Source organism: Cyphomyrmex costatus, unplaced genomic scaffold (assembly GCF_001594065.2).
Source record: "Cyphomyrmex costatus isolate MS0001 unplaced genomic scaffold, Ccosl1.0 scaffold123, whole genome shotgun sequence".
Classification (NCBI taxonomy): domain Eukaryota; kingdom Metazoa; phylum Arthropoda; class Insecta; order Hymenoptera; family Formicidae; genus Cyphomyrmex; species Cyphomyrmex costatus.
Genome location: NW_017275207.1, coordinates 4,075,082 through 4,096,328, shown reverse-complemented (window position 1 = coordinate 4,096,328; position 21,247 = coordinate 4,075,082). Strand labels below are relative to the sequence as shown.

The 21,247-nt window shown below is 32.4% G+C and overlaps 1 protein-coding gene across 1 annotated transcript in view; it reads right to left on the bottom strand.

The window, feature by feature from the left end:
• Positions 1-21,247, bottom strand: part of PlexA (plexin A) — a 138,372-nt gene that overhangs the window by 65,025 nt on the left and 52,100 nt on the right. The window contains exons 2-3 of the mRNA XM_018548496.1: positions 20,944-21,116; positions 5,298-5,480 (exon numbers count right to left, since the gene is read on the bottom strand). Coding sequence (XP_018403998.1) covers positions 5,298-5,480; positions 20,944-21,116 — 356 coding nt within the window. The remainder of the gene's footprint in view (positions 1-5,297; positions 5,481-20,943; positions 21,117-21,247) is intronic.

Here is a 21,247-nt window from a genome sequence, read left to right as displayed (position 1 = left end):
AGGTCTTTTGCATATAAACAAAATATTGCTTTAAAAATAGATACGTAACATGCAAAATTATAACTGAATATTAATAATAAATAAATTGCATAAGATTTCAAGATTATTTTTGTATACATAAGTGAAAAACGAAAAATTCATTAATAGATAGAGGAGTAATTAAAAACATCAACAATTGTTATCAAATTTTAATTACAATAATTACATTAATCCTCAACAATATTTTTTTACTAGAGTTATGAAGAAATTCTCAATTAAATTGAGAAATGAGATATGAAACTTTGATTGGTCCCACGATTCCTGCTCTCACGGGGCCTGAGGCTATATTTGTGCGGCGCTACCGGCAGGGATGTCGATGGGCATGCGTAAATATATCAGCGACGACCTCTCGCTATGACCTTTAGTCACGGATTCCGCACGGTCGTATATAATAAGCAGCGGAACTTTCATTAACAGCTCAAACGAAATTTCGTATGTCGGTATACTTTAACACTGTAATTTCTATCGTGATCACGTAATTCGTTCAATCTGCGAGACATATATATATATATATATATATTACTAAGTATAAAAATATATTAATATTTGTTAAATAAATCGAACAGCACAAATGAATAATAAACAATCAAAATAAAACAAGCAAATGAAAAGGAATAAATATGCATCTTGTTAAAATACTAAAATCATGCCATCTACATATATAATGGAGAATATTAATAAAAAAGTTTGTAAACTTTAATAAACCAAAAGATAGATATGTATGTGTGCTTTTGTACTAATTTAAAATATCTAAATTAAGAAAAGTTAAAATATATACATTCTCAGAAATATATACAATCAGAAGTATATATAATTAAAAATAAAATGCAACAGTTTAAAGATCTAATTATTCTATAGTTCTATACGGACATCTTGTTTTAATAAAATTATGAAAATAATGTTACTAAAATTATTGTAAATATTAGCCAAAAATAGATTTTCGCTTATTAAGTCTAATTTATAGTGGTAATTCCTTTATATAATACGTCAATCAGTCAATTATTAAAGAGTTGCTACAAGAAATTTATATGCCGATTTATTCCAATACCAAAGTGCATCGGAAGGTTATTTACCGGCGCATTCGCACAGTGACTGCTAGTGCACGTGTAAATATCTTGAGGATGACCTCACGGCACGACCTGAGAAGTCCGTATTCGACCGCACGTTTTACCAATATATGTATATGTATATATATGTATAAGTGGACATGATCATTAATTAATACCTTCCGGGACCGAGACGAGTCATGAATCAACGCCCGCTGCTTCACGGTACGCGGCGTCTTCTCGCGTCGTGCCGGCGAGATTATGGACGAAATATCTCGTTGCCGCTGTGTCGTAGGGATGATTATAGAAATGATAAACAATGCAATACGATTATTAATCACCGGCCGGCTGATCCAACGTAATTAGCTCGCGCAAGTCAATGCACTCGTGTGAAAAAGTTTATCCGCGAAAATTGACATTGGTCTATATGAGAAACAGCATACTATCTGTTGTAGTTTAAAATAATCAAACATATATTGCATAAACAGTTCGTGTACAAATTACAAATAGAATTCTTAAGTCAATTATTGATTTTAGTTAAATGTGATAATTTAAATGTAAATGTATAGAGATTTTTTGTAACTTTTGGCTAATATAAATTTTTTTTATTAGAAAATGAGCTACATGGTAAAGCAATATTATTAAAATAATTTATTGTTTCAGTAGTATACCGATTTTATTTTATTATTATTTGATTAATGAGAGATATTCTCTGTTATAATATCCTACAATATATTACGACTTATCAGTTATCAATTATTATTTATCAAATTAACATTACATACGTAAATATCTTAGAAATTATGTGTTTTTCAAACGCTAGGAAATGGAAATTTAATTAATCAAATGGATCTAATTATAAAGATAAATAAAACTTGCAAAATTATGATATCTAATACAGTTAGACGCATTACGTCTTGACGTCTTTTCCTCTACGCCGCGGAAATCGAGCTACTGTCATCGCGATTTAATTACCGATTTAATTGTATCAGTTAATATTAAACGTAGCTATAATAAGCACGTGCGTCATATATCGCCACGTGTCACAAGTAAGAATGCGCCTTCGAACATATGAAATGAAAGAACAAAAAGAACCGAAAGTACGATCAAAATCGATCGACCGATAAATTATGCAGGATACGAAATGCGTCGGCGATGACCTCGTCCTCTTTTTCTTACCCTCGCATCGTTGATTCGTATATGGCAGATATTTTATTGCTATCCCTCTTTCCATCGCCCCCTCGATGCAACGAAGACTTCACGTTTGGCATATCGTACGATCATAAAACTGTTCGCATCTTCAATTTATGTAATACTATATTTATTTTAATATATAATATTTTTGTTATTTTAATATTAAATATTCGTTAACATTTTAATTCAATATTACAGAAAGTTAAAGGTATAGTGAATAAACGCGTACGAGTTAATTTTTCAAATGTTTGGTATAATTTTATTAATATTTATTTCCATTTATTTTTATATTTATATTAAGCTTTCACAATGAAAAATTTTTATTCTTTCTATTTTATTGTATTCGATATATATATTGTAATATATTATATAATATTACTTTTTTTTTAGAATATCATAAAGTAGTATGATGTTCGATATTGAATACCTACACATAAAGATATTGATAGTCTACTAAAAGTAATAATGAGTATTCCTACATAATCACAGGAACAGTTCGAGATGTGACGATTTCATGGAACTAATAAAATAGTTTTGCGAGGAAATAAAATAGAAATGCGCTCGCTTAATAATATTACGATATTCTCTATTATTCGTCGAAACGTATAAAAACTGTTTTCACACAATCAAAATAAAACATTTAATTTACACAAAAATTCTACTGTTTAAACTTTGTAAAAATATTTTTTGCTCTATCTTAGGAACAATCACTATATAAACAGAAAAGTGAAAGACATGATCATATAGAAAAAATTTCTAAATGAAATAAAAGAACTATTTCTCTCATTACGATCTAAAAAAGTAACACAGCATAGATATTTATCGATAATATATAGAACAAAAGTTATATTGTATGATCTTAGGAACTATTAATCCAAAATACGTATCATTACAAATATACCTATTTATAATATATATTATCATTGTGTCACTGTCATTATCAATGTTGTTATATTTTTAATCTATTATCATAACTTTTATTAAAAACTTCTAAATAGGCAATCGATGACTAATCAAAAATCAACTAAAAAATATTATGAGTCAATATACAACTGCTATTTAAAATGTATTTATTATTAATCAAAGATTTATCTCAAAATTGTGTATTATATATTTGATGTATATATATTATGCACAATGAGAAATACCTTGTATATTTTTACATCATATCACTGTGTTATCAATATATATCTAACATATGCATTTGTTTTCATTTTGCGTATTCTTGAATCAGTTTTCTGGATCTAAATAAATCTTCTCCTTGCGATAATAAGCGCACGTTCACGTAAATCGACTTGACCTATCGAACAAGCTGATCGGGCGCGCGCTCGAGAAAAACATTAGCAAGGCGTGCTCGAGGCGAGGTTTCGCCAAGATAATCCATTTCTGTTGAAACGGCAAAAGGCGTATTAACGGCGTGAGCTTCACAAAGACGAATCACAAGCCACCTGACTCTGGATGTGTCGTTCTGAGTGTTAAATGTCCAAAGTAGGGTTACACGTCGGTCGTTTACGAGAAGAGGTAAATCTCAGAAGGGCAGCACGAGTCGCAGATAGAAATTTCGCGTTTACAGTGCCATAAATAATAAATTTATAACGAGATATGACGTTATGGTGTAAAAACGTAATGTGCCTACCCCCCGTAACATAGATGTAGCTGTGGAAGTAGAAGCGTGCATATGTAGACGCATGTGCTTCGCTTCCTCCTCCCCTCTCTCCCTCCCCCCGACATTATATGTATACGTTATTACTCTATAAATATTATTATCTACAATAGGACGGCCATCTATATTTATCGTTACTTTCTCTATCAAGAGTACGGTGACTGCCGCTCGCGAATGAGAACGCATTTCCTTTCTACCCGCGGGTAACTAACGCTAGCAAAGTTCTGAAAAATAAATTAGTGAGAAAGCTTATTGATGGCCTTTGTATAAAAATATGTATATATAAGAGAGAAAAGATTCGAAAGCAATGTCTGGGGTATAGAGGAGATTGAAGTATAAATCTTTCAGTAAATCAATATCCAGATTAGAAAGAAAAAAAAAGAGCGTAGAAATTCAGTCCGTGCCAGGAGGATTCTCGTTCGTGGTGATCCAACTAGCGATGCAGCTGTTCTTCTGTGAAAATTTCATAGGGATCGCTTTAATAGCGATGCACGATAATGCACTATCCACGATCCCCAATTCTGCGAGTACACGCCGTACAGGTTTTTTGGCCAGGCCGTTGACTCTATCGCTTATCGCAGAAGCCAATTAAATGGCCCGTTGTAACGTTGTTGTATCGTGTTTTGATTCACGAGCGTGGTAATCGTATGGTGATCGCGATTAATTTAACGAGCATGCCCTACGATGATCGAGGAAGACTTTAGTACGTACGCGGGCGTATGCTTCAGTGGGATGATGTGCATGTGCACGTATGCAACTACTGAACTTTGCCATTTGATCCTGCTTCGCCCCGTTAAGTTCAGGGTTGCTGAACTCCTTGCCTTCAGCGTTCAAGAGATTAGGGAAGCAAGTAGCGTTAAGCGTCGAGTTATGTTTCGCTAATCGATGACTTTATAATGCTAATCGTCTCAGTTATTTTATGTAGAAATTATCTATTATCACATAATTATGAGACATAATTATGACACAGCAGAGATTGGAGAACTTTTATTAGATAATTTTCAACAACTTATGCGCTAAGTTGAATATTACCTCGTTGTAATGTCACTTATCCATGTAGTTCGGCTATCCTAATATGCTATTCCCTGATATCATATTTTCATTTAAAATCTATTGGTTTTAGATAATTTTTTGAATAATAGCGTGACCACTAGTATATTAATAATTTGATCGAATCATGTAGAGATTTCGTTAATAACTTCATTATTTAAAAATTTTATTCTAAAGATTATTTCATTTAGAAATTTCAATAAAGATTGGAAAATATTCTATAATATAGGAAATAAGAAATATTCTATTAAATCGCATAAGTCAATTAATATAGTAAATAAATTCAATTAACTTCGAGCACTGACCTTCTTGAGGTGTCCTTTATTGGTGCCTACGAAGACCACAGTATAATCACCGGTCGAAGTGGCCGCCACAGCCGTTAAGTGAGTTTCGAATGTCAAAACTGCAGTCGCACCCATTGGCTCTTCACCGCCTAAAGGTGTATTCACATCGAGACCGCAAAAGTCTTCGCCAATCGTTTGCAGTTTCTATAAACAAAAATAAATAAGATTGAATAAGTTATACGCGGAAAGTACATATTTAATGTAATGGCAAATATTGATTACATGATTAATCTTAAAGATTATGGATAACAGTCATAATTTTATCGATTGATAGTAATACAGTTATTTATAAATGTTTGGTATGTCAGTTATCATTTACAAATTGATATCTGTGTCATGTATAGTACAGTTTAATTAATTACGATGGTAAATGAAATAATAATTAAACGTAATTTCAATTTTTCAATTTGATAAACATCACAAGTTTGTGATAAAAAAATGTATTAAATACATAGATACATATATACAAGAAAAAAAATAACTTTAATTTTTTGGATTTATTTTTATAGAATATTTAATCAGTTATATTTATATTATTTTTAAACAAATCGTAGTTAAAATTTTTTTAATTACGTTTATTGATTTTATAGGTCGTTTAGATGTAATATTTAACGTTCCTCTGTTAGGAGTAAAATAAAATGCAAGAAAAAAAATATCCTAAGGTTAATAATTAAAGGCTCACTTTATAATGACTAATTCACTGCTTGAGGAAATAGGTCATATAATTTTACTTGCAAATTTTTAGCCTCGTGCGTTAAAGTGCGAAGCATGACAACATAATTCTGTTTTGTACCAACAGGAAATTGCAAAATTGCTTAGCTTTCTGACTGTTCTACATATGTAAAGCGTTTATCAAAATCTGAATTTTCCGTAGAGTATATTGTCTCTTCTGTGTAATGTAGATACTCTCGTCAAACGTAAAATTGTTATCTTTTATCACAATTAAAGTGAAATTTTACATTTCATACGCGCTAATATTGATTTATAATACAACAATAACACATCGTTAAGGCAAGACTTATAAAATTAAATGTGTTACATAGAGTCATAAAAATACAGCTTTTAAAATGTAATAAAGAAATTTAAATTAGCTAAAAGTATCCAAATCTTAAAGAGCACTTTATATGACAAACTATATAATAATATAAATAATTATAAATATATAAAAAATGTTATATTAATATTTACGTTAAAATTTTATACTAAAACATTACAAAGATAATTATTAAGAATAAAATACATATTGCAATAAAATAACATATTTTTGAATAGTACTCGAAAGTTCGAAGAAAATATTAAATCTACTAAAAATCTGTTGGTAGTTTTGTACGATAAATAAACACAGCATCAGTCAGTAATTAAAATCTATAATTAAAAAAATTATGTTGTTATTTTGCCGCTCGGACTTATTCCGAGGTCTGGGCACATACAAATTTCAACGTGAGTATTCAAAGAACTTTTTGAAATTCTTTTAAATTTAGAGTCTACAAGAATATCTGATTGTTATACTTTTTATCTAACTCCGTAAATATTTGATATTCTTATCGTGCCTATAATTTATCTAAATTAAAACCGATAAAAAAAATAAAATACAATGCCTATATAAATTTTGCAAAACAAATAGTATACAGTCCCCAAAAATATCCATTCTCCGGGCGAATGGATGTGCAAATAATACTCTTCGATAATAATCCGGTTACTCGCACTATGAAAAACAATATTTCATGGAAGATATTCAGTTCGTCGATATTGCGAATATGCACTGAAAGAATAACGCATTTATTGACGAATGTATTCTTAGTTTTCCATAAAATATAAAATTAAAAAATGCATACGTACGACGTTTATGGGATGAAACGTCACGTTTCTATATGGCTCAATGCATTTTGCAGATTTGATTTCATGCTGCCCCGGCGTGAAAATATCTCTAAACGTTCGAGGACTGCACTTGTAATTGACCGCAAAAGCTATTGATAAAAAACATTCCAGTGTTCGTAACAGCTTGTCATGTAATGTATTTTACAATAGAGACAAAATCATGTGCATCTATATTTCAATAATGTAACCTGACTAGCTTATATAATCATTATATAGCTATAAATATATGTATAGGCATCTGTGGCGTCGAGTGGCTCGATATTGCGAATATGCACTGAAAGAATAACGCATTTATTGACGAATGTATTCTTAGTTTTCCATAAAATATAAAATTAAAAAATGCATACGTACGACGTTTATGGGATGAAACGTCACGTTTCTATATGGCTCAATGCATTTTGCAGATTTGATTTCATGCTGCCCCGGCGTGAAAATATCTCTAAACGTTCGAGGACTGCACTTGTAATTGACCGCAAAAGCTATTGATAAAAAACATTCCAGTGTTCGTAACAGCTTGTCATGTAATGTATTTTACAATAGAGACAAAATCATGTGCATCTATATTTCAATAATGTAACCTGACTAGCTTATATAATCATTATATAGCTATAAGTATATGTATAGGCACACGCATATGTCATTGTTTTGAAATTATATATCCTTTTAAAGTACAAAGTAAACACACAATATTTACTGAAATGTATTAGAGAGAAAAAGAGAGAATTAAAAATTATACGAAATGCTTTTGAAATTATATAGTCTGATAAATTTATGTTCAGGAAAAACACGGAGGAAACGTCATTTACTGTTTATTTTCGATATTTGTTGATGTCTAGGAAAGATATACAGGAAAGTGAAGTGAGACCTGTGTACTACGAATCTCGGTGGACATAGAATCGAGGGAGTGATTTCGCCGAGTCGGAACGCGCTTCCTTTTTCCGGTGGAAAAGCGGTAGGTTAGCGAAGCGCGAAACATCGCGCCAGGAAAAACATTCGCGGCTAAAATATCGCGGCGAGACGGGCCGCGATAAATTATCGCACCGTCGACGATTAATTCTTGCCGGACCGACGATTAATCGCATCCTACGACACAGAGATGCGATATTTTATTGCCCTTTACCAAACGTTTCTTTTCCTCCCCCGCGAAACTTGAAACATGAGAAGCGAGATATGCAGAGCTCGAACAAATCCTCTCTCGTGTTCTGTGCGAGGTATGTATACGCAAGGCGCAGTACATATAACGCATTATCTGGTTAAGACTGACGATTACCGCGTTTAGGAACTCCCTTGAAGTTAACAATTACTTATACCATGGTTACATTATAATTGCAATATACGTTATGTAATAGCTATATACAAAAGAAAAAGAAACTCTGTGTCTGACTATATCTGGGGCGTGTTCGAAAACACTACCCGAGTACCTCCGGAGTATCATTTTATTCTTGTTTTTCATTTTATTCTGAATGTTAAATAAGGATAAAATGATACTCGGAGGCACTCGAGTGTTTTCGAACACGCTCCAGATAGAGATAGTCAAACAAGCTTCTTTTTTCTTTTGTACATAGCTATTAGCAGCACAATGCACTTAAATTTTAACTATATTATATTACAGTTTTTAAGAGAAAATAGTTAATATACTAAAAAAAATTATTAAATTTTAATAGTATTGTATTTCTTGGAGAACAGTACTAAATAAACATTTACTTATAATAAGTAAATAATTATTTAGAAATATTCAAATAAATATATGTACCTATTAAAAAAATTCAGTTTTTTGCAATATATAAAGAACTATAGAAAGATATCTTCGTTTAAAGATTTTAATTAATTAAAAATTTATAAGCGAAAAACCATCAGTCGTTAATTGCAGCACAGTTTTTTATTAGATTTATATTTAATCATTGCTCGAAATTGTTCAATCGTGTGTTTCTTTTTTACGCATTTCAAAGACACTTTGTCTTTTGTTACCGTTTTGAGCCGTAAGGATTGCCTTGTGTGAGTCGACAGATAGGATAATCCGCCAGCCGGGTGTGTTGTGTGCGCATACAAAGGCGCATGTATCCACATCAGCGAACAAACCAGTCAGCTCGTTCGCGGCGGGAGTCCCATGCGAAGTCGGCTCTATTTGCATTCTAGGGTCGGTTTCGCCACCCTGTACACACGCATGCATACATACGCACACGCCGCGGCGAACAATTATTTGCATTCCCGGTGCTAATACGACGGTGCGGAAGGGGCGTCGCGGCGCATTCTCGCTGCGGCCGTCCTCGCGGCGACGGCAATAATTACGGAAAATCAGCGACGGCAGTACGTCCTTGCACGAAACCGCGCCTAAAACTGCATCCGCGTATGTACAATGAATCCAATTTAAACACGCAAATGTTCGCGTGCGAGATTGCGATATGAGTTAAAATAATTTGTTTTTCTACATATAAGTCAAAGTTGGTAACAATATAATTAACAATTAATTAATGGTAACGTTGAATGTATTGATGCGTTAATAATTTACAAGTATATGTTATTTTAAAGGATACGGAGAAAAAAAAAACAAAGTCTGGAAAAACCACGAAAAGGTATATAAAAAAGTCTTTAATATTCATCGCAATGTGTCTTTGTATTTTACATAGAAGCTAAATATAAAAGATCGAATCGTTAAAAAATTAAAAGCGCTACAAATGATATATGAATGTGCGGTAATACGAACAAATATTCGTTAATAGTAGTTCGAGCGGAACTCTTTATGCGCGCGTGCAGCAATTTGCATATTTAGCGAGGGGCGCAACTATGCGCCGTTTCTCACTAATTTTAATTCCGGCGGTAAAAAGATGTTAATGTGTGACGTTAATATTCAACCTTAAATATTCGCGCGAAACTTCGAGTTTGCTGGATTTACTCTTTATATTTTTCATTCAAAGGACGAGACTTAAAAAATTCATAGTATGCAAAATTTTGTCGTCGGCTTTTAATATCTCAGGCACAAAGCCGCTATGTCAATGCTTTGACACACTTGATATTCATATGTTATCTGGCGAAAAACCTCGAGTACGATAAATTATTCCCAACATGATGGGATGAAAAGGGGCCGAGCTCGAGATTTCTCCGTCCTACGTCATTTAATTTCAGATGAAAGAGAATAAACAACTCAAGTGCACGAGTGAGCTGATCGGTCGTTGATTGGTCGAAAATGAAATAATCGACGGGCGGTGCAGTTGTAGCAACGTGATTGAGTGATTTTAATGATGGCCAAATCGCAACTAATATAGGATCAAAGGACGCGCGCTCAACGCTCGCCTTGTGACAAGTTTACCGAGATGAATATACATGTGTACGGAATGTGGTACATCTATACATAGATACACCTGGACGACTAACGTCAATAGAACTAATTATCGATTCCCCGCAGTACCACTTTGATTCAGGGTATATATATCTATATTCGCTAAGTCAACATATACAGGGATGACTTTGGCATACGAATTTCGTGTTTCGTTTCTCTACTCTTTTTTTTTTTTACATTCGAAACGTATTTCTTGTTGACTGATACCGTTGAGCAATAAAAAAGCGCACCCACGGCTGTTATTACAAACGCGCAATCATTCTCGAAAACGTAAACATATTTTGCACGCACACGCTATTCTGTCATTCTGATAAAATGTTTTTCAACGAAAAACTTCGAAACTTTTGTATCTGGTAAACAGATGTGTATGTGAGTATGTGTGTGTGTGTAATGCATATATGGGTTTTTTTTAATAATCGTTACCTATATTAGGTAAATTTCAAAACTAGCTTATTAATTCCATAGATGTATACTAATTGAATTTTTTAAATTATTTTAATGTTTCGCATTAAAATAAACTTCCAATATTTTAGTAAATTAAGTAAACATTTTTTCACATACAAACTGAGAAAAAGTAAGAGGAACCAATTATAATCGAAGAACTATAATTTTCAGTTTTAACTTTGCTTTTTAAATTTTTTAGAAATTAAATTCAAATTGTTGAGTACACGCTGTGATCATCAATTAAAATACTAGCATTAACCGATAAGAGCAAGTTTGCAGCGTTCGATCACGCGAAAGTAAATGCGAATCGATATTCCGAACGGTTTCCGACAAATCTTGCCGTCATGCGATAAAAGCGTCGACTGAGCGCTAATCTCGTCCGACAGCGAAATCGAATGAGAGCCCTGCAATTTTCGAAAATATGAAAATGTCGACGGGCAGGCAATGAAATCGCAAACGCGCGCGTTCGTGCGCCATATTTCGCCGTTCGGCAATCCGATTAAGGAGGACAATCCGTTCTCTCTACCGCCGCAGCAATTTTTCGCGTCGTCGCTGAGTTCCCGCCGAAATCTCATTTTCCGAAAAAAAAAAGCTCCTCGTCGATTTACCCGTCGTGTCGATCTGCGAGCGACGACGGACGGTGCGATTTCGAGAACGTCGAGAGAACGGCACGATCGCCGCATTTTCTCTCCTTCGATCCTTCCGTGGATGTCGTCGTCGTCGTCTATTCCGCCTTGGTTTCCATCCGATCTTTCGCCTCTCTTCCATCTTGGTTTTCCGCCAATAATTTCGACTTTCGTGCACGGCACTGCACCTCTCTGTCGTCACCTGACGATATTTCTCAGGGAGTACGTGACACGAAGGTCTTTTGGTAACATAAATCGACGCCTTCGCCGATATGTGAAGCAAATATTTCCATCTCGTCGTTACTATATTCATTTTATTTGAATGCGCTGATTTAATGCAGATAAATTGCAATTTCAACTCGCTATGATGGATTTTTTAATGCTAAGGTAATTCAAGTATATTTCACCGATATATAGTTACATACTACTATAAAACAGAAAGCATTAAACAGGATTATGAAAAAAAAAAGGAGACTACTTTTATGATTTTTATGACATATAATTTAAGTTCAAAAAGCAAACAGAACTGAAAATATTTTAAAAATTTAGTTATACAAAATAAAACTTTTCCATTTTCCCCAGAGTAATATTGGTCATAACGCTGCACACGTAATATTTTAATAAACACATCGTTATAATAACTTTGAAAGAGATAATGTCAAAAATTTTCACGTACGGGTAAATAATAAAAAAAATTTTAATATCACACAACTCGCGTGCACGCTTAAATGCGAATAGTTAAACAGAGATTGAAAGAAAAAGCACACCCTCGTGAACGTTGCGTCATTTATGGAGAGGCGTACTCACTCATAGCTCACAATTATTCATGTGCCATCAACGCTACAAAGGAATGCATCATACGGCGCGCTAGCGCAAATTTCCCCAATTAACCCTACTCGCTGTATGTTTCGCATAATTCGTAATAACATGTATATCGCGGTCGGCCCGTGAGTCGCGCGACCGCGATACCTTAAGTTTCCGGAGCGAATAACAAATGGTAACCGGACAATAAGCGCCGTATAATCCCCGGGAAAATACGTGGCCGCATTAAATTATCGTAACGTTCGCCGTCGTAATAGTATCGGCGAAACAATCTTAACGACGTTATGTGTCGCAACGGTAACAATGTGCGACTATCGCGCATTTCAGCGACGTTTTCTGCAGCGAGATCTCTTTTTCAGGGTGATACTAAGCGAGTGATTTAGAAGAACAGTTGGAGGCAGTGGGTGCCAGTGGTCACCGACAAAATGGCGAGCGCGTATCGAGTTATTGGGCCACTTATCGCAAGTGCTTCTCGATCCGCGGCGAAAGTCCGGCGAAATCGTTTCAACGCGATTGTTTTTCTATTGGATTTTGTATTACACTATACTCTCGACGCAGCACAAACACAACGTGCGAAATTTCTTTTACAGCGAAACGGATTTAATTAAATTTCTTTTTAATACAGATGCAATATTGCGAAAATCCTTCATAACAATATTAATAGTATTTATTTATAAAATTTAATGCGTTTTGTTACTGATAAAACTGGATGTAGTTTTTAACTGTACTCTCTCTTTTAGGGATTTTCACAAATGCGCGATGAATAGAACATAAACTTATTATATTACGTCCGCATTTTTTATTAGTTATTTATATATGTTTATGTAAGTATAGAGTACTATGTAGTAATTAAAATATTGTAAATTGTTTTGCTTTAAAACATTACATTACAAATACTGTAAAGTCATTATTACAATAATCAAGTTTACTTTTAGTACTGTTAAAAAAATATATTTCCTTCATTTTATTTTATCAATATTTTTATATTATATTTAATTTGTGTGAAATCGTTAGAAAATTTCACTCTAATTTACAGAAAATCTGTCATGTTTCAATAAAATATATTATCGATAATATGTATATCATATAAAATATCGAAGCATTTAAGCAAGTATGTAAATTTTTTTAAATATAATATCAGGATATTGTAATATAATTCTAACTTACTTGATTTATAAAAGATCTTATTTAAAAAAGATTATAAGAAAGCCACAAACAATTCAAACATTCGAAGGATAAAACCGGTTTCGGAAGGTTTTGAAAAAAACGGAGAGGAAATTGCTTCTGCGGAATGCTCTTTTTCTGATCTAATTTACTGCATATGTCTTTGACATTCTTAAAATAGATAGTTATCAACAAAATACGAACGAAACGTGACGAACCTGTTTTCGCGGATATATAATTTTCGCGACACAGTCTGCTTCATTTTCTTTCCTTTATTTCATTTCAATGATTGTGTTTTTGTCAATATGGGAAATTGAGTTGCTTTGATGTTATCCTGCTTGACAGAACAGAATAGAAACAGATCAAACTGATTCTTTGATTTTTCCATCGACAATCAAGTTGCGTCTCGATTCTTATCCTCTAGCGTTATTAAGTATGTCTTTTGCTTTGTGTGCAAAGAAACAATCACAAACGATATTATCTTTTAACATGGCTTCCATGAAGAAGAATACCGCTTTTTTTCTTTAAGATCTTATTTTGCAACATTAATTACTCTTAATACAGATTTATCCTTAGGAAGTATAGTATTATGAAAGATAACCTTGATAATTACATTCATAGCTAAAGATTGACATCCAATTTAGAAATGTTAGGAAATAAATTTACAATTTTCTAACATATATATATATATATATATATTATTTATTTCACATTTTACCTTTGTGACTTTGTTTTAATTTAAAAGGATATTGGAAAAGTTCTCTTTTAGCATATTATTATTATGGATGTAAACTGACCTATTCGATATGGATAGCTTTTATATAAAAGCTGAAAAATATAAGCTTTTCAGTATATTTAGCAAGCGTTTTTATTTAAAATTTAAATTAATAGGAGAATAATCTATATAAATACACTTGTCTATGTATGTACATATAAAAATAGAAATAAATAGCAGTTAATAATTAAAAGATATAATATCTATTTAGCTAAAAATTTGCTATAACCATAAAAATGTGTAAAAAGTTTCCACTTCGAAAAAAGTCAAAATTTGCGCTATCTAATACTTTTATACAAAAAGCTGTTCATATAATCTAAATACAATTCGGTCTTTAAGTCGAAATGGTTAAACTCCATTGATTTAATATGCGTTATAAACAGCATCCATATAATAATGAAATTTATATTTATTTATTAATAAAGTTTAAAATTTCGTGAAATTTCAAACAAAAGAAAACACTATACTATTGGTGGTTCTGGTTCGTTTGTATAACGTCACAGAGTCTTCTCGCATTTTGTCTGTTACACGCATTGACAATTCAACAGTTCCTTCTAACAAAATTTTCGAAAAAAGCATATAAAAACTGGCAAATATTTTAGACACAGGTTTTGTGTGGTTCTGCCGAAAATTTATATAGTTATAATGTGCGAATATGTAAAACACAGAATGATAATTTTAACGCGGTTGAGGTTATACAAAAGCTGCAGTATGTAAGTCCATTATATTGGTGAATATTTGCTTTAGCAACTCATTATTACGATTCATTAATTTTTTGATGTAATTTTATCAACAATAATCTAGGTTTTTGGTGTACTAAAGTCAAATCCGTAGTCCAAATTGCTCCTTCACGTCAGGTGTTCGAGATATTGTAACTTTAAAGTGCAGCAAAAAACTATTTCGAGCATTTTAAAATTAGAATATCTCATAAACCTGATATGATGGAGTAATTTGAACTATTTGGTTTTTAGCATGTCAAAGACCTTCGGGATTATATACCGCTGTTTCTAAGTCAAAATTCATGTCGGCTTGTGTAATTTTAGAAGAATGTTTCGATAATAATGGGACTAGCACACACGCACACAGACGCACACACACACACACATACATATACACATAAATATACTCTGTTCGTTACGTGGTATTATCACAAATACTTCATACATATAACATATGTATAAACAGTACTATTCACACATACATGTAATTTTATATGAATTGATAATAAAATTAATAAACGTGTTCAAAAAGGAGATGTGAACGATAGCACATATATAACTACCATATAATGAAGTTAGGAATTGAAAATATTATAACTGACATGTCCTAATTCTTACCATCCATGTTGCTATCTCAATCAATCAACTTAAAAAATATAAAGAAAAAGAACTTACAAAATATCACTTTTTTCTCTCATATTGAACTCATTATTGATATTAGTATCTATATAATAAAAATTTTATTGATATTCGTTGTCAATACCACAAAATTAATAAGATTGATTACCTTGATGTAGAATACATTTTTATTGTTGACCAATTATTTTTCATTATTATTCTTTATTATTATCAAACTTATCTCTTGCTATAATGCATTTTTTAACATAATAAGTATTGAAAATCCTTTATATGACATTCAAAAAAGATTAAGAATCTCTCTCTCTCTCTCTCTCTCTCTCTCTCTCTCTCAAACAAAACAAATTAATCAAATTCTTACTCTACGATTAATTTTCCTTGTTTACTTGGATCACGAATAAAATTATAGTTTTCATGTTTCTTTCTCACATATACTGCTGAGCGTTTATAAAAGCAATACTGTTCGAAACGGATACGAGCTGGTTTCTAGCGCATCATCGGCGAAACGTGGGCGGACGAGACCCTCGGGTTATAAACTTCTGAAAGAAAGGAGGCGTGGTTTTATAACGATTTATTGCGCGCGGCCGTAATAGCGTGTAACGAGTCGGAAGTGGGTGCTTTTACTGCTTTCCCGCATAGAAAAAAAACGAAAATAAGGGTTAAAAAAAACTGCGCGCACGTTCAGACGAACGTTCGAGCGTGCGCGCTGTTTCGCAGCGAAACGGGCGATTTTGTTTCGGTTACCAGTGCGCAGCACTTTGCCTCTAATATGAGACAGTTAGGAGGATATATACGCCTTATATAGCCCTAGCCAGGTCGTTCCACGGTGTTACTTCGACGTGAAATTCCGCACGCGATACCTCGTAAAGTGAATCGAATAAGAGGCACGACCCTCCCAGAGATGCAAGAAGCCAAGGCAGTTTTTCGCAATGAGTGTCGGAAAAAAGGGACACTTGAAATTTACAGTCCGAGCGATCCTAGAACTTCCAAAGCACGATGTGATGATTAAAGAGTTGAATTCATGAAGAATGTAAATGTTGCGATATATATATATATATATATATATGTGAGTGCTAACGGAACTAGTAAATAAGATATTAAATTTATAGATTTGACAGTAAAAAAAATCGTATAGAAAATTAGATTTCCTTATTTATCAGTTTCAAAGCTTGTTGTGTGTTGATTCGCAAAAATTTTTGTATTTTATTTATAACTCGAATGAAAGAAAGATAAAAACATTCACACACGCGCGGGCGCATATGTATATGTGTATGTATATAAACATAAATATATAACTCCATATATACGTACATATAAAAAATATTTAAAATACTAGATAATATTACAAGTTGCTTCTCGCTTTTGCTTATAGATATCGATGGAAAATAATGCTTTCTAGGAGCGACATGATAGTCTATTCGTTCTAAAGCTTTTAACGATGCATCGCACATTAATGACTAGAACTTCTCATCTCTTATACCGTTTTACCGGTGCCTTTATGCGCAGTTCTCACGCTGAGCTTCAATAATGCGAAACATTGTTACTTTCCTCCAAGACATTCGATAACGATGACATAATGAAAAAAAAGAGTGCCATATAAAAAATATCGAACACTGCAAAATATGAAGATATAATAAAATATATGTATATAATTCAAAATATTAATTAAAAAATTAATAGAAGAAAAATGGAAATAGTTAAGTCTAATGATATGGAGATAATAACCTCTCGCAATCTAAATTAAATCTTTAGTGACAATTTTCTTTATATTTAAAAGATTATTTAAAAAATAAATATATTATTTTTTTTTTCTTAAGAATCAATACTGATAATCTTGATATTTGTGTTAAATGTCTTCATGAATTCATAAAGTATTATGACCGAAAATGTTAACGTTTGTCTTCAAAATAAAATAAATTGAAATTATAACAGTATGTTGTATGCATTTTATATTGTATCTACCTCTATTTTAAGAGTAGAAAATGTATGTAGCGACAAATAGATTTAAAATACTAAACCAATCTTTTTATGTAACTGATGAAAAAAACAAAAATATATATCTCAGAACTACATTATATTTTTAGAAAGATTGAGGTCAATTTGATTCGAGCAAATATCATGAGCGATTTCATATCGAACGGAGTCATAATCAGCTTGGTCGGGAATGCGATCCGGATATCAGTATCGAGTTGCTCGTAAGAGAAAATGTTCCAACGAAAAGTGCAAACGATATGGAACGTGTTCGATATCGTCCGCGGTTATTTCATTGTACTTTCAATCCTACGTGTCAGATATTTGGGCGCGTATTTGCCATATCTAGAATGCCCGCAATACTTGTGGTTTCAAAAACTTGCATACGTGTTCAATTAATTTTCGATAACTGTATCCTAATGAGTATAAGTTATTTCGATTAAACGTAAGATGTACAAAAAAAAAATACAAATCAATAAATCGTATATTTTTCACATTCACATATTTTAATAAAAACGCAACTCTATAATATTTTTATATATTGTTTAAATTATTAATATTATCATTAAAAATGCATATATTACAAAATATTAATTATTTACACTTGTCTTTTAATATTGTATGTTACAATATATTTTCAATTATCGTAATACAATTTCCTAGCATAATTTCAATTGCATCATATAACATTATATAAAATTAAATTAAACAAAAGTTTTGCATATAATTGTACATTTTTAATTACGAAACTGTTTTATTCAATTTAATAACATATTATACTTTTATTATCTAAATTTTTATATCCAGCACGTTTTCTTTTAATTGCAAATATTTTGAATAAAATTAGACAGCATTTTTTTAAGCAAAAATTTAAACAATTAAACTTTTTAACTTTAAATATTAAATTAAATATTTAAATAACAAATAAATAGCATTAAATTAGAATTAACCTAAATTGATTTTAAAGTTATATGAAGAATAAGATGTTTTATTTGTAATTATAAACTGCATTTGCGGGAGCTTAAAAACTAATTCAAACTCACCATTTGTCCTCGTCGATCAATCATACAGGATGATTCGTTTCAATTTTAACGGACAAATATTTCGAAAGTATCTAATTTTATAAAAAATACATTTAAAATAAAAGTTGTATAGTACCTACAGAGAAGGATATATAATAGTGACGTCTTACCCACCCTATGTATATCGTACAATTTTTATTTGAAATGTTTTTAGATAAAATTGCATATTTTCAAAATATTAGATTAATCACCCTGTATAATATGTTCAGAGTTGTGAATTATTGTAAAAAGTATAGGTATAAGAAAAATTTTGTACATCCCTCGGAAGCAGCGAAGCATCATTTGTCGATCTACCAGGATACTGTCTACAATCGAACGCATTTACGATATTGGCAACTCACACAAACGCCTCACCGTAGCATCATCGTCGTCGCGTTTCCTCCACGAGCGATACAGAAATTGCTCGTTGCGATCGGAGTATCTGTGATTTAATTATCGCAACGGCAATTGCGAACGACGTCGAGAATTCTGTCTCGCTGTGCAATGAGAAACGATCCATCCGATCACTAAATTCTGATCCCGCGTCCCACTCCGGTTACGCAGCAATTAAATTCTAGTCCGCCTCCGTTTGCTTCGAATAGATAGATCGACCGGTGCACAATGCGCTTCTCGATGCACACGAAGCATTTCCTTCTCATCCTTTGTAGGTAACGTGACTCGAACTTGGAAGATCGCTCTTCCGTTCCTGTTGCTCGTAAAGAATAGCTCGATATTCGCTAGTATCACCATTTTCGTGGTATATTCTCGTTCCTTGGAATTCACGATGTCAGACTCGAACGAAAATGCCAAATGAGAATGTTATTTACAATAAAATTTACCTACTAGTAAAAGAAGCGATAGTCTTTAGAAAATTCTTTAGATTACTTGATCGAATTATTGTGTAGAAGAAATTTTTCATTAAAAAAAAAATATTTGTAATCTGATAAATTATCACAAAAAAAATATAATTTTGCAAAAAATATGATAGTGTGACAAAATTTTTTAAATATCTAATTTCGATATTATGACGCACCTACACTTTTAAAATAAACAATAACATATTTTATTTTTGTCATATACTATATATACTTTTTTCAATATTTCAAATTCTGCAATAAAATGAATTTATAAAATGTTTATGTTACTAAATCCTTTATTACTAATCAGACTTTAAAACAGAAACTGCGCGAGAAAATCGTTATATTTTTACTCACCCGTTTGCAGAATACTTAAAATTTTCATCACTGTGTAAATAGTCACTGTGTAAGAGATGAACTTACCTGTAACATAAAAAAAAAATTTATATTACATAACGAACAAATAAAAAAGAGATATACGTTTAGCGAATACAAATTCTTCATCTACTTTTTTATTTAAAAATATGAAAAGTGTGGAAGAGAAATTTGAATTGTAGTTAATGCGAAAGTTTAAATTATTTAATAAATCCATGATTTTTTAATAAAATGGATACGAAAAAAAGACGATTTTGCTGAAGTATTTCAAAATTTAGCTGGATACAGATCTGAAAATGTTTATATTGAACCCCCAAGCTAGTTATTGTATAACAGAATGTCAAAACTATTTACAGCATATTGCTCACCATATTTGAGATTCCTATGTAATTATTTTGATAATTCAACGAAATTATTTTCATATTTATACCTAGCTAAATTTTTAGAGAATCAGCAAAGCTTCATTTTTCTGCGAATATAAAAAAAAGACACATATCTCTTACTTTAAATTTAGTTTATAAATCAAGAATCAAAAAGGTATAATTGCGATTATTTTCTTATAACACCCTTATTATTATACAATAAGATAGTAACCATTAAGTCAGTAATTTTCTCTTCTAAAAGTTACGAAAGAAAAGAGAAAATTAAAAAACGTTTAGCGATAGTCTACCTAAATAGTTCGCGTCATGTATTTAGAGAGACACTACAGATATTGTAGGTGCGTCTATTGCAACGACTATATAAGCGAAAAGGTAGCGTAAAACGGGGTGCAGCAGCGAGATTCACGTAGAAAATCGCGCTTCCCTCGGATTTTCGTTGTCGTATTTCCCCCGGCGATCGTCTCCCTCTCCTAGACGATGCCGCAATACTCGCTCTGCCGGAATGCCACCGAGGACAGCTGCCATCCCTCGTTCCATTGCGGGATCCCGACTGGTAAGTTACCGCAGCGCACAGGGTAAACTTACCAATGGCATCCGAGTGGACGCCATCCTTGGTCACGTTTCCGCTCACGGTCTCGCCATTTGTTTGAAATCGCATAACGCTTACAAGAGCTACCATCACTACACCACCACCGCTGCCGCCGCTGTTTCCTTCTTCCCACTCGATTTCCCACTCTGTTTGTTTCAACCCTTCTCACTATTCCTTATCTTGTGTCCCTATTCCCTTGCCGGTGAAAAACCTTTTTCTGGAGGACGTTGCCCTTCTCATTCTCACGTTTTTCCTTTATTTCGTTGCTAAAGGAAAA